This window comes from Chlorocebus sabaeus, chromosome 10, assembly GCF_047675955.1.
Source record: "Chlorocebus sabaeus isolate Y175 chromosome 10, mChlSab1.0.hap1, whole genome shotgun sequence".
Lineage (NCBI taxonomy): Eukaryota > Metazoa > Chordata > Mammalia > Primates > Cercopithecidae > Chlorocebus > Chlorocebus sabaeus.
Window position 1 is genome coordinate 94170658 of NC_132913.1, and position 14415 is coordinate 94185072.

Here is a 14415-nt window from a genome sequence, read left to right on the forward strand (position 1 = left end):
TCCAGATTCAGTCAAACTTCATTACCTTGTTCCAACACTCCTTGACTCTTTCCCACTACATTCTAAAATAGCTCATGGTTCACCTTATCTATCCATCCATCAATCCCTCCATCATGCACCATATATTTTATTATTCATTCAGTCGGTCTGTTATTCAACAAATATTGCGCATTTATCATGTTCAGACATTATAGATTCTGGCAATACAACTGCAAACAGTGGACATTCCTCCCCTCACAGAGCTTACATTATAGAGAAGGGCACAGCAATAAATAATAAATAAGTAAGATAGAGGATGTCAGAGGGTGATGAAGTGCTCTGAAGAAAAATAAAGCGAGCAAGGATAACTGGGAGTGCCAGAGTGAGGACAGGGGTTGAATGGTAAATGGTTGTCAGGAAAGGCCTGCAGGATGAGCCTGCATTTGAGCAAAGACCTCGGTGGGTCTTTGGGAGGTGAGCAGCCAAGCCATACAGGGAGGTGATCTAGGGGTGCCAATCCCCTGAGGTGGCAGCATGCCTGGTGTATTCATGGAGCAGCAAGGAGAGCTGTGAGGCTGAAGCAGAACAAGTCAGGGAGAGGTGCAGAGGAGGACCAAGAGCTGGTGGGGAACAGGGTTTATAGGGCCAGGCTAAAGGCCACTGGAAGGACTGTGGCTTTCTTGGAAGAGGGAAAGCCACAGAAAAGTTTGTGCAGAGGAGTGACATGATCTGGCCAAAATTTGAAAAGTGTCATCCTGCCTATGGCACCAGGAGTAGACAATGGGGAGACCGAGGAGGAAGCAGGGGAACCAGTTAGGAGGTCATGTGACAATGCGGGAGAAAGGGACCACTGAGGTGGTGGCAGTGGAAATAGCAAGACTCACTCAGAGTTCAAATCTATTTTGAAGGTACAACCAACAAGATTTGCTGATGGATTGAATGGTTTGCATGACTTCATGAGCCAGGTGGTGGAGATGCGAGAGAGAGTGAAATCAGGTTCCTTGATGGACCTTTTAGCTAAATGAGAAGGCAGACAGTAATCAGATAGTTAGATAAATAAATGTGTAGTTACAAACTATGACAAATCCTTTAAAATAAAGGTGTATGTCTTAAGGGTAGGATAGATCTGGCTTAGTCATATGTGGGGTAGAATCAGGGCTGGAACACAGAGACTGTGGAGGAGGAATGAAGCTGGAGAGATTAGCATGGTGGACCAAAAGGACCAAGACTAAGTCATGTTACAACTTTTCATTTTTAGCCTAAAAACAATGGGAAAATGATGGAGGAATCTGATTTAAGGAAGGCATGAGGGTTTGGAGGGGATGAGTGGGTGAGACGTGCTATCGTGTTTGTCAAAAATGTGTAAAAGACCCCATCTCTACTAAAAAATACAAAAAAACTAGCCGGGCGAGGTGGCGGGCACCTGTAGTCCCAGCTACTTGGGAGGCTGAGGCAGGAGAATGGCGTAAACCCGGGAGGCGGAGCTTGCAGTGAGTTGAGATCCGGCCACCGCACTCCAGCCTGGGTGACAGAGCGAGACTCCATCTCAAAAAAAAAAAAAAAAAAAGGAATAAAGATAAACTGCAACCCGATATCTTTGCTTTTATTTTCAAATTTAAATTCTATGTACAATATTAAAGATATACATCAAGATGATATCCAAATTCTCTAACTTTAATCATATATTGATAACAATCTGATAGGTAAATGTGACATAGGAATAATAGATAGCATCTAATTGTGAAGTCATTGTGTACTTTATCCTTTAAAGAGTCATAAAAACATATTTTAAAATACAACAATCTTTAAAGCAACAAAATGACCACAGAAATAGGGGTCTGGGACTGAGGTGGAGATTTGCTGCTGGATGTCTGAGAAAAGTTTAGAGAATTACAAAAGAAATTAACAAATGAATACCAATCTAACTTAAACTAGTCTACCCTTATACTCCCGGTAGGCAAAATGGAAGTGAATAAATATTTCTTTTTCTCAAAAGTGTGATGAGGCTGGGCATGGTGGCTCGTACCTGTAATCTCAACACTTTGGGAGGCTGAGGTGGGACATCACTTGAGGCCAGGAGTTTGAGGACCCCCCTGAGTAACACAGTGAAACCCCATCTCTGTAAAAAACAAATATAAAAATTCAACACCAGCATGGTGGTGTGTGCCCAGGAGGCTGAGGTGGGAGAATCACTTAAGCCCAAAAGTCCAAGGCTGCAGTGAGCTATGATCATGCCACTGCACTCCAGCCTGGGTGACAGAGTGAGATCTTGTCTCCAAAAAAAAAAAAAAAAAAAAAGTGTTTCCTTTGTCTTCTGCTATTTTAAATTACAAAGAAGTGGCTACTTCAAAAATGAAGGTCACAAAAACCTTTTAAAAGTCATCTTTAGGTTGGTGATCAGGTATGTGATGCATATACTGGAAGTGGCAGGCTGTGCCCCTCTGGAGCACAATTTGACATTCAACATTTTGAGGATTAACCAAGTTCACAATTTTGTATTCAATGATTTTCATTCAATGAGTTTTCCCTTAATAAAATCATAAAAATGTTCAGATAAATGTATGCATAGGGATGTTGACTCTAGAATTTTGGGGGACAACATTTGGAAATAGCCAAATGTTCAATAATGTATTGCTTTTGAGTTGTGGCATTTTCTTACAAGGAAGAGAGTAAGGCCGTTAAAAACGATGTTTTGGGAACTAAGAATGAAAAATTGTATCTATAGCATAATCCCTGTTTTGGTTAATCCCTGTTTCACACCAAAACGTGAATAGCACTCATCTGTCAGTGCTGGTAGGCTGAGTGTCTTTCTTTTCCTTTTTTTTTCTTTTAATAAAGTATTAATTCTGAATTAGGCTTCCAAAAGCAAACTAGCAAAAACTAGGAATATAACAAAGTTATTCAAATATTCTAATATTAAATATCTTCTTTGTCTTTCTGATGGTTTCAGTTGTAGAAATAACTCTAAACATCTGGATGAGTCACCAAAAGATCTTGTGGCCTATTAGTTCTACTCTGAAATTTAAGGCCCTTTTTAGAGGAAAAAAATATCTGAAGTCCATCCCTCACCCTGCCTCTGCCTTGTCTAGGACCTTCAGCATTAGACAGATTGCTGACTGGTTACCACAACACCCACTGGTCGGCTGCTCTGCGGGACGGGCCGATCCTCGCAGCCACTCACCTGGCCTGCGCATGGCGAGGCACACCCTTTGGATTCACCTGGTCCAGCAGCTGCTGCCTTCTGGCCGCTTCTTTCTTCCTACAGCACCCCTGAAGAAGGTTGTTTCTGAGGGTCCTGAAGAGAAGTTTTGTATTCTGCATCGCTGACATCTGCTGAAAGAGCCAGCATTTTAAAAAAGTGTCAGATCAGTCTATGTATGGTCTTCTTTCCTTACTTGGTTGGACTGGCCACCATGAAAGTTTTTGGAATTATTTCTCTTAAGTCCTCAGAAAAATAATCTTACCTCCTTCTTGTCCCTGAATTTCTTCACATTCTCATAGAAATAGCATAAGTCTCCAAATTACATACCCCAACCCCCTCAATAAGTCCTCGTCCATAGAATAACCCAGCCATTTGGCATTCTACAGCAGAGGAGGGCATCAAAGAGGACTAAGCCTGCGGTTGCTCACATTTAGGGTTGTGGATGCCTTTGAGAATTGGATAATAACTCGTGGGTTTATCTCCAGTGAAATACTCACACATTCCATTCTGTCTACAATTTCAGTGGACTCTCAGGCCACCCAAAATCCATTTATTCACCCCAAGTTAAGAACCTCTACCAAAAGGAAGCAAAGAAGGGATGAGATGTCTCATTTTAAGGGTTTCAGCACTTGAAATTAAAGCATAATAACAAAGTGGCCACATGGTGTCACTCTAACATCAACAAATCCAAGACTTTTACAACTAGGAAGATAGATCCTAGGCCAGTGAACCTGAGGACCTGGGTAAGGAAACGCCCACTGGAAATTATTTGACAAGATTCAGGCACTTGACCTTTGCGGGCCATTCATGTAAAGGAGAGAAGGAGGGAAAACTATCCTTGGCAAAGTTAATTAATCAACATCCTTCGCTATTGTGGTATTTGAGGGGGTTGCCATCTGTGTGAAGAAACTTACTCGTTGGAATTTAGTAATGAAAAGAAAATGTTCTTTCTGGGAAAAAATAGAATACTTTTTGCTTAAAATGTACTATGCTATTTCTCTTCTTACACAGAACTGAATTCACTTGCTAGGTATTTATAATTTTAGAAAATTTGAAAGGCAGCTGTGAAGTTTTAGCTCTATACTTTTTCAGTCAACAGTGAGATAATAATCTTTCTTTTTTCCTAAAGAAGAAATATTTGAAATTTAGGGTTCAGGAAAAGACACATTAAAAAAGAAAAATTCTCCAAAAATATGTTAGTAACTAGAAGTCTTGCTGCATCATTTTTGCCACATCAGAGCCCATCTCTTTTCCATCTGTACTCATTTCCAGTGCTTCTCCCTCTGACTCTTCACTGACATTTTCTAGTCCAGAGTATCTGATCAATTACTTCAGACTGAACTCTGGACTTTTCTTGCGCCCAAAAACTTTCATTGAGATGTACGATGTGAAGAAAGCATACTTATATTGAGAGATATTCAAGGTGGAGTTTGCCACTTGCTTAGTCTTAAATATTGTAATGTTTGACAGGAGCAGAATCTGTGGTTTCACTGGAGGGAAAGATTTTTTCACAGCTATAGCTTATACTGAAGTGATTAATGAAGAGTTTGGTATGTGACATTAAATGTTACCTGAACACAGTGCTCAATGACAGGATGAGACTTCTGATGGGACTTGCTGTGAAGACCAGATAAGAAACACATCTGGCAGATGTCGAAGTTGAGACACTTCAGACAGCGGTATCTGCCAATTAAAATAGAAACACAGCTTACATCACCGGTAGATGAGAAAAAAAAATCCAGGTGGAGAATGAGCACCCCAAAATATACAGAAGATGTCTGAACTACCAAATCAGTGTAAAGTTTCTCCCAAACTAAAGGATTATTAAATGACTGTAATGCATTTATTTACTCAAATAAATCTTCATTTTGAAGTATTTTCAAATGGCATTATATTAATGCCGCATACGCTATGGTATAGAGGTCTGATTTATTTCCCAAAATATGAAGTGCCTTCTACATGCAGGGTGCTGTGCACTACAGCCTTTAGGATAAACCCTTAAATCTGCAGCCATGTTTTGTGCAGCTGCACAATGCACTCAAATACTTTGAATTTAATAGCTAAGTTTAAAAAATAGATTTCAATAAAATCAAATTTTGGCTTTCCTTAAACTTTTGCAGGATATGATAATATAGGGTCTGTATTCCTGCATGGTGTTGGGGAAAATTAAGCCATAGATAACAGATTTAAAAATAAGCACTCATCATTTTATAGGAGTCTGTATATAGGAAAGATATAAGTGGAGGAGGGGAATTCCTCACCACACCCAAGTTTCTGGACCCATCAACATTGGAGATTTTTTCTTGATGAGAAATGACAACCTTAAATGCCTTTGTGGTCAGAAGGAGAGGAGAGAGTCTTGACACATTCTGGTTAGGAGGGGTGTCCCATAATACTCAGGAAACTATTGTGGTGTTAGTGGGGAGCTAGTGAGACCTAGCAATCATCAGTTAGTAACTTTTAAGGATATTTGAGTGGGACCATGTTGTTTGTCTATAAACTAACAGGAAGCTATACATTTTTCCCCTGATATGTAAATTCTCTTCTCTAACTGCAGTGTGTGTGGTATAAAGCTCTGTCCTCGTATGGTGACAGTTGGTGAGAACCAGGCGGCAGCTACTCCTTTTAGACTGGACATACAGTTTCTGAGCTAGCCATAGTCCCTACCTGTCCTATTTCCTTCATGTACACCGCTTGCCTTGCCTTTGAAGCATCTGGGTTTTCAACCCCTATCTTAAAAGTTACAGAAAAGAAATATGACAAGATTCCAGTGCTCTTAAATTTCGTATCTTGCGGCAAAACTTTTGCATGGAAGGTTGAAACTTCCAGAATTAGGCAATGTGTGATTAAGTGCCCAATGAGAGGCATGGAGAAGAGGGCTATAGCAGGGAGGCAGAGGCAGAGCCCTGTGGGCTGGTGTGGTCTGGAAAGTGAGACTCATGCTGTACATGGAAGGCTAGGCTGGAGATTAAAGCAAAGGAAATCCCAAGTAGAAAGAAGAGGAGGAATAAGGCAACGAAGACTGGGATGAGTAAGAAGGACTTAGAGGGCATTGAATCTATCAGACCTGCTAATTGCCCTGAATAACAGCAGGAAAAAACCTTGGAAAGCTTCTGAGGCCAGATGGCAGAAGGTTTGATGGTCTGATCAAAGTCGTTTAGAGGCAGAGCAAGAGAATGTAAATACCTTGAGATCACCCCTCAGCTACCTGTGTTCACTGCTGTGCTTCCAACCCTGAGTCCCATGGCAGGATATTAGGATATTAATAAATAGTGTGGGATGATGTAATAGCAGCTAGCATTTTTGTGCGTGTTCTATGTGCAGGCAGTGTACATGTGTTGACCCAGTTAATCCCCATGGAAATTCTTTCAGGTATTCTCACAATTACTCTCATTTTGCAGATGAGGAAATGGAATTAGAGAGAGTTTAAGTAACTTGCACAAAGTTACACAACTACTTAGTAAGTAGTAGAAGATTTTGAGTCCCAGGTTACTATCTGAATTGATGGCCTGCCATTTTAACCACTAGAATAGACCACACTATTCTAGAATAGACCACCACTCCTCAAGGCAGGAGCCCTAAGTTTGAATTCACATACCATCATTACTACTTATAGCAGTTCTAATAGTTGAATTGGAAACTTTAGTTCACTTAAGTTTAGGAGAATGCCTGGTACATGGTAGGTTTTTCAATGAATGTTAGTTGAGTGAAGTTGGATAAATGACTTAGTTTCTTCAACTAAGGAAAAATGGAGCTAGCAAACCCTATCCTCCTGGCCTTGCAAAATTTTTAGAAAACTTTAAAAGTTGTTTAACATACATTAATGGGAAGACATTCACTTTTTCAATGAAGTGTACAACATAATAAACTATTGTTATAAGGATTATTTGATGAGCCATCCATGCTGGCTGCTTTATCAAGCATTAACTAGATGGCTATGACTGGCTTATCTAGGATAATAAGCTGATCTATCCTTAAATTTGTTCCTCTGTGCTCTGCAACCACCTACAGGTGTATGAGAATGGTTATTGTGGGGGTAATGAGATTGGCCTGTTGTTGATGTTTTTACCAATATAGAACCCAGGTTTTCCCCCAATTTCATTTCAACCTTCCATGGCTATCACAGAGCAAAAATGTCACATGTCCTTCTGGAATTTAAATCTTGGATTAGGGCCACTCTATGGTCTTTGCACCTTCTTTTCCTTTAGAAGGCCAAATCTTTGTCCTCTTCCTGCTACCTGCACATCTGCAAGTGCTTATCCTCTAACATGACTTTCTTCATCTCCCAAAAAACCAAAGCTACTAGTTGAGTTTTTTGAGATCCCAAAACACAAGTTTAAAGCTAAGATTATAATATATCCAGCCTATTTTTAACAGAATCGGAAGTTTAGAGCTAAAGAAGTCTCAGACATCATTTGTTCTACCCTGCTGAATTTTACTAAAACCAAAACAAAACAAAAAACAAAAAACCCAAAACTGAGGTCCATAGAGGTTAAATACCTTGCCCAGGTCTCACAGCTCTTTGTATATAGGACATTTGTTTATTGCCTTGGGTGTATAAGAGGAAAGATGGTTTACATGGAGGCATTTTAAAGAAATTCTGTTCTCATTCTCAGTAGATATTTGAGGTACATCTTGGCCTCTGCTTTTGCCAGTTTTAGGGGCGACTTAAGTAAGTCACTCAAATTCTTTGAGACTCAAATTTTATCATCTATAGAATACAAATAGTATCTGCTTTATGTTACATATAATAATTTTGAAAAATATGTCGATGTAAAAGTTGTGTTTTATATAATTGCAAAGTTAATCTTGTACTTGACCTAGGGAAGGACTGGCAGTAACTCCTTAACTAATACTTGCTTATTGGTTAAATGATTATAATGTATTCATAACGTGGTAAATCATATTCGGATTTCCCCATTGTCCAATATAAATAATTTATTTTTCACTGTAGTATGAAGATTTCCTTGTTCCTGCTTGCTTGGTTTCCAACAGTCCTATTCATTTATATGTTTTATTGTCTAAAGTTCAGTTTCTTGCAGAATTTTCATGAATGAAGTTTTACTGTGTCCTGCAAATTCTCTGCAAACCCAATTCATTTTCTTGGCAAAATTAAAACCAGATCTCCAGTTTTTTGGTGTACCAAGCAGACCTAGTTTATCTCCATGGGGAGCATATTTCAGTTCTGGGTTAGCTAGGGTCAAGAAGCATGGGAAAGGAAGAGGAACAAAGTGAGCAGGAGCGGAGGCCTGAGGCCTCTTGTCCCCTTCTCCTTCCGGGCACCCTCAGTTTTGCCTTGTATTTAGCTGCCTGATGTCCCAGAGCTCTAGTCTTCCCACATTCCCAGCCCCTGTTCACTCATTGTGAATAATGGCATCTTCCATGCCTGGCCTACACCTGGTGGTTTCTTTCTCTTCTCCCAAGCTTTAATGATAACCAGTTTAACTTCCCTATGGTTTTATTTATGGGAGACCTATAACACTCTTTCTCTAGGATGGGGTTTTGACTGTTCTCCTCAAAGCTATGGAAATATTTGCATCCAGCTCCAAATCTAGCTTTCTAATCTGCTTTTAGCTCCAGGTGGAGAGAAAATCAGGCCTGAGTTGCTCTCATGAATGCTGATCATCTGTGTGAGCATGAGGCTCATTTGCAGTTGTCTGCACAGGGAGGCAGCAGAGCATCATGGCTGCAAAGCAGGGACTCTGGATTTAGGCTGCCAGCCTCTGTGGCTTGCTAATCATGTAGGTTATTTAACTTCTCTGCAAATTGGGGATAATAATACAACCCTTTGTATTGGCTTACAACACATTTTAAATGAAATGGCCCATGTGAACTGCTCAGCTTGTCATTTGTCTAACAGTTAACAAAAGTGGTGTTGTTAGGATGATGATGACGATGGATGGCTCAATACTTAAAAGGTTTCTTTGGAACAAAAGACAGGCCAGGTGCAGTGGCTCACACTTGAAACCCAATGCTTTGGGAGGCTGAGGCAGGAGGATCACTTAAGATTAGGAGTTGGAGACCAGCATGGGTAACACAAGAAGATCCCATCTCTACAAAAAATAGAAAATTAGCTGGGCATGGTGGCATGTGCCTGTACTCCCAGCTACCCAGGAGGCTGAGCTGCAAGGATGACTTGAGCTTAGGAGTTTGAAGCTGCAGTGAGCTATGATAGTGCCAGTGCACTCCAGCCTATGTGACAGACCCTGTCTCTAAAACAAAAACGAAACAAAGACAAAATGTTTCGTTTTGTCTTTCCCCTTAGAGGGGGAAAGAAAAATATCTATTAGTCACATTATGCATCAGTGGAAGAATTTAATATTTCATCCATTATAGAAGATAAAAGACAATTTATTATCAACTAGGATGCCTCCTGCCAGGAAATCATTGAGCCAAAAAAGTCATGTGAATTTCAGATGTGTAAGGAGGACCCCAAAAAGAATCTGAAGGGATGCAGCTCCAACTGCAGAACCGTATGGAGTATGATAATCCGAGAAATGCTGCTGATGGCTGTACCTGAGTCCCGTGATTGGGAAAGTCCTGCAGATGGTACACCGAGCAGGGTGAGTGACTCTTCCAGCAGCTGATAACCGGTGGCAGGTCGGGAGCCACAGGAGGATGGGAGGCTCAGATTGGACCCAAGACAGGAATTTCTCTTCTTTGATTGCTGGGCTCAACACCTGAAAAACAGTGGCACCCTAAGATGTGTTTTTAGGCATGACTTGATGTTTTCATTTTCTTTTCTGACTCCAATTCTGTCCTCTCTGCTGAAGAAGTTTATCATAGGAAAAGCTGGAGGTGAGACTACCTCCTAAATTCAGTTATCTGAGATGCTGTGTGGAGTAATAATAGGTCTGTAATGTAAATCAGTCAGCAAACTATCCCAATGCCCCATGTCTGTCCCCAACTCCAGGGACATTTGCAAGGCACTCACCCCTTGGAAACAGCTGCGGGTGGCACTTTCCACAGGGCACAGAGCACGACTCTCTCCCACGACAGTTGGGATCTGCAAGAGACAACCTCATCTTAGCTGTTAGAAAGTGGAGAAATATGTCGTCTCCGGGAGCAGCAGGGCTGAGAGCTGGTGCCCACAGCCATGCAGTCACAGGTATTTGGTATCTGAGACCAGGCGAACTGTCTCAATCCAAGAGAACAAAGCAATGCATAGGTGTTGTGCACTGTTTGGGTTAAGACAATGAATAAGCAAGTGGGAAGGAGAGGAGGGTAAGGGAAGGAAGTCTGCCAATGGGGTGATAAACTGCTTCCTTCTGTTTTATTTTCTCGTGATTCCAAATTATTTTAACCTTTCTTTGCCTTTGTTCACCTATAAATGAAGTTAACAATAATTAAGACTTTAACTGTCTTAAAGTTTAGAGTTTTAAAATATATATACTTTTTTTTTTACTTTAAGTTCTGGGATACATGTGCAGAATGTGCAGGTTTGTTACATAGATATACATGTGCCATGGTGGTTTGCTGCACCTGTCAACCCGTCATCTAGGTTTTAAGCCCCGCATGTGTTAGGTATTTGTCCGAATGCTTTCCCTTCCCTTTGCCCCACCCCTTGACAGGCCCCAGTGTATGATGTTTCCCTCCCTGTGTCCATGTGTTCTAATTGTTCAACTACCACTTATGAGTGAGAACATGCAGTGCTTGGCTTTCTGTTCCTGTGTTAGTTTGCTGAGAATGGTGGTTTCCAGCTTCATCCATGTCCCTGCAAAGGACATGAACTCATTGGTTTTTATGGCTGCATAGTATTCCATGGTGTATATGTGCCACATTTTCTTTATCCAGTCTATCACTGATGGGCATTTGGGTTGGTTCCAAGTTTTTGCTATTGTATATATACATATTTTTAAGACTAGTCAAGGGCAGTAGTGAGAAGCAGGAAAGAGCAGATCAAGAAGTTCAATCTGTAACTGACTGTAAACCATCTACTGAGATAACTCACTACCTTGGAAAAGCCTAGAGTGGCTTTGAGAAAAACCTTTCCAAACACTTTCCTATCATATCATTTTAAGAAATGCCAATTTCTGAGGTAGGGTGGCAATCACTACCTACGTTGAAAGCAAGGGATGAAAGGAAAGGAAATCAGTTTGTCAAAGAGACACCTGCACTCCCATGTTCACTGTAGCACTCTTCATAATACCCACATTTCTGGAACCATCTAAGTGTCCATTGACAGATGAATGGAATAAAAAATGTGGTATGTAATATACAGCGGAATAGTACTCAGCCTTAGGAAAGAAGGGAATTGTGTCATTTGCGACAACATGAATGAACCTAGAGGACAATATGCCAAATGAAATAAGCCAGGCACAGGAAGACAAATACTGCATAATCACACGTGTGGAATCTAAAAACATTGAATTCATAGAAACAGAAGAATAGTGAATATGCCAGGGGCTGAGGACAGGGATAAATGAGAAGATGTTGATTAAAGGGTAGAAACTTTCAGTTATAAGATGAATAAATTCTGGGGATCTAATTGCAGCATGGCTACTAGTGATAGTACGGTATTGTTTACTTGAAAATTGAGGCCAGGTGCGGTGGCTCATGCCTGTAATCCCAGCACTTTGGGAGGTCGAGGTGGGTGGATCACAAACAAGGTCAGGAGTTCGAGACCAGTCTGGCCAATATGGTGAAACCTCGTCTCTACTAAAAATACAAAAAAATTAGCTGGGCATGGTGGCACATCCTGTAATCCCAGCTACTTGGGAGACTGAAGCAGGAGAATTGCTTGAATCCGGGAGGCAGAGGTTGCAATGAGCCGAGATCACACCACTGCACTCCAGCCTGGGTGACAGAGTGAGACTCCACCTCAAAAAAAAAAAAAAGAAAGAAAAGAAAATTGATGCAAGAGTAGGTTTGAAGTGTCCTCAAACACCCCACCCCCACAAGATGGTAATGATGGTGGTGACAGATGAGTTAATTAATTTGATTGTGATAATCATTATACAATGTATATCAATCTCAAAACATCATGTTGTACACCTTGAATATATACAGTTTCTGATTATCAATTAAATCGTTTTCAAGAAATAAAACAAAGAGTAATTGAGATTTGATATTCTGCTGAAGGTCAAAAAAGCAAGTTAGCAGTAGAATTGGGGTCTCACTCCAGGACTCTTACTCTTTCTTGAGGAGTTTCCATGAAGCTTTGTCACAGCCCGACCTTACATATATTTCAACGGCTCAATCTGTGCCACCACACTCAGTGGTTTCCACCTTTCAGCCACAGTCACCATAAGGCGTTCAATTAAGGCACTAAGAACCTTTTGTGACTGCCAAGATGGCCAGGGACTTGGCTCTGACATCATCTATATGCACAGATACATGTACCTGTCACCTCCATTTATTCCCATTTGGTCACGGGTCCTAATTTCACATCTGATGTCTTCTACAGCACAGGCTGTCAGCAGGCATTACCCGCAAGCTCAGAAGTAATCTCAGAGACCCTCCTGCTGAGTCCATCAACTCGAATAAACGTTCTTCTAATCAGGAAAGTGGCACTCAGAACCTCTTTGCTGACAATTAGCCAGGCAGAAGTCAACAAACATTTGCGTAATAGTGACAAGATGGCTTGTACTTTAAATTGATAATAATCCTGTCGCCAGTTGAATGTAAGTAACTACTCCCTATGTTATTTAGCCTTTGTCTGAAAGCATAACTCATTACCCATCTTTTGGCTTGGAGTGCTGATGAACTAACTGAAACACTTGTTTAGACTGTGTTGCTGATTCAACATTCACCCTCCTCTGATGTCCTTGAGCTCTGGGAAAGGAGTTTTACTTCATTTGTAAAATAAGGTGGGTGGATAACATAGGATGACTCTCACCAGCTCTGTGATTCTAACACAAGTACAAAGAAAATTCACTTCTGTAGTGGGTTTTCAACCTACATTTTTGCCTATAAAGATGTGCATAAAGATTTTGTGGATGAATGGCCCAAGTGGCTAATTTCTTGCAGGTGCTCTAGGAAGAATTAAACCTAGCTAGATGGCACACCGGCATAGGCAGACACCACTTGAAGTGATAATTACGATGCTTAGGGGAGGATTTGAATCATGTGGTGGGGCCTGGAATTTTCTCTGGGAATCCATTTCTGAGTCCATAATAGCAGTCAATGGGATGATAATTTCTGTGCAACTCTCTGCCTTCCTAAGACCTTCTCAAGAGCATACTAATGCCTGGGGTGCGGGTAGGGGTGGAGTGCTGCAGGAGCTTCTAGTTCAGCAGCTCATTGACCTCAATTGAGCCTGAGACAAGGGCAGATTTTTAGAGCCTGTTGGACCAAGTAGTCAGGAGAGCACAAAGAATTTTCTAGAAGGAAAATGTCCCTCAGTCCATCCCCTTTCATCACATCCGCTTCTAAGCACCTATCTAGTCTCACCAGTCTGACTGCATAAATCAGGCCCCCATCAACTCAAGTCTTGTGATATGGGGTGGGTGGAAGTGAGCCTGCAACTTATGATGGCTCCCTTAGAAGTGCCTTAGAATCAGCAGAACATTTGGTAGTGGGATCTATGTGACTGCTGCAACTACCAGGACAGCTTGGAAGTATCTATGCCTGATATTCTAACCTTACAAATTTAAAAAAAAAAAAAAAATCATTGCTCCATTTAAGAAATAAATATCTTAAATGATGTTTGGAATTTAAGTTAAATATTAATTATTGTGATCATCATGAACACAAAATTTTAATATTAAAACCAAATCAAAGCAAATATAATTTTGAATAGGTTTTTCCAATCCATACTCCCTGTCCTAGAGATTTTTATTATCTTTCTCCTTATCCCTCCCTGCTCCCATCATGGCTATCCTCAGTTCAGAATCCTTGGTCCAGACCCAGGAAAAAAATGACAGAAAGTTCCTAAGTTGTTACAGTCCAAAACATCTAGTGTGGGGATTTTGTAGGAGCTGGAAGAATGGAGATATCCTTCAAAACAAGGGAAAGGTACAGCAGGACAACAGCACCTACACGCAAGACAATCCAGAGCCTGTTTAATCCTTTTGCAGAAGTTCTTGCTTGGTTACACCAATTTACTTCATTTCAACATTTAAAAAACATCTTTGAGGAGGTTAAATTCCCTTGCCTAGTAAGAATAAAAACCAAATCAAATCTACACATTCCTAAAGCACAGGAAATGATGGAAATAATTTTGAGTACTTGACGCGGCACTCCATCTATGCATTCTTTAAGCATTTTTTGGATGTCTTTTAGTATCAGGCACT

General features: G+C 40.7%; 1 protein-coding gene across 1 annotated transcript in view; it reads right to left on the minus strand.

Annotated features, from left to right (window-relative positions):
* Positions 1-14415, minus strand: part of DYTN (dystrotelin) — a 68289-nt gene that overhangs the window by 40981 nt on the left and 12893 nt on the right. Inside the window, exons 6-9 of the mRNA XM_038001673.2 lie at positions 10116-10187; positions 9698-9861; positions 4753-4864; positions 3161-3309 (exon numbers count right to left, since the gene is read on the minus strand). Coding sequence (XP_037857601.2) covers positions 3161-3309; positions 4753-4864; positions 9698-9861; positions 10116-10187 — 497 coding nt within the window. The remainder of the gene's footprint in view (positions 1-3160; positions 3310-4752; positions 4865-9697; positions 9862-10115; positions 10188-14415) is intronic.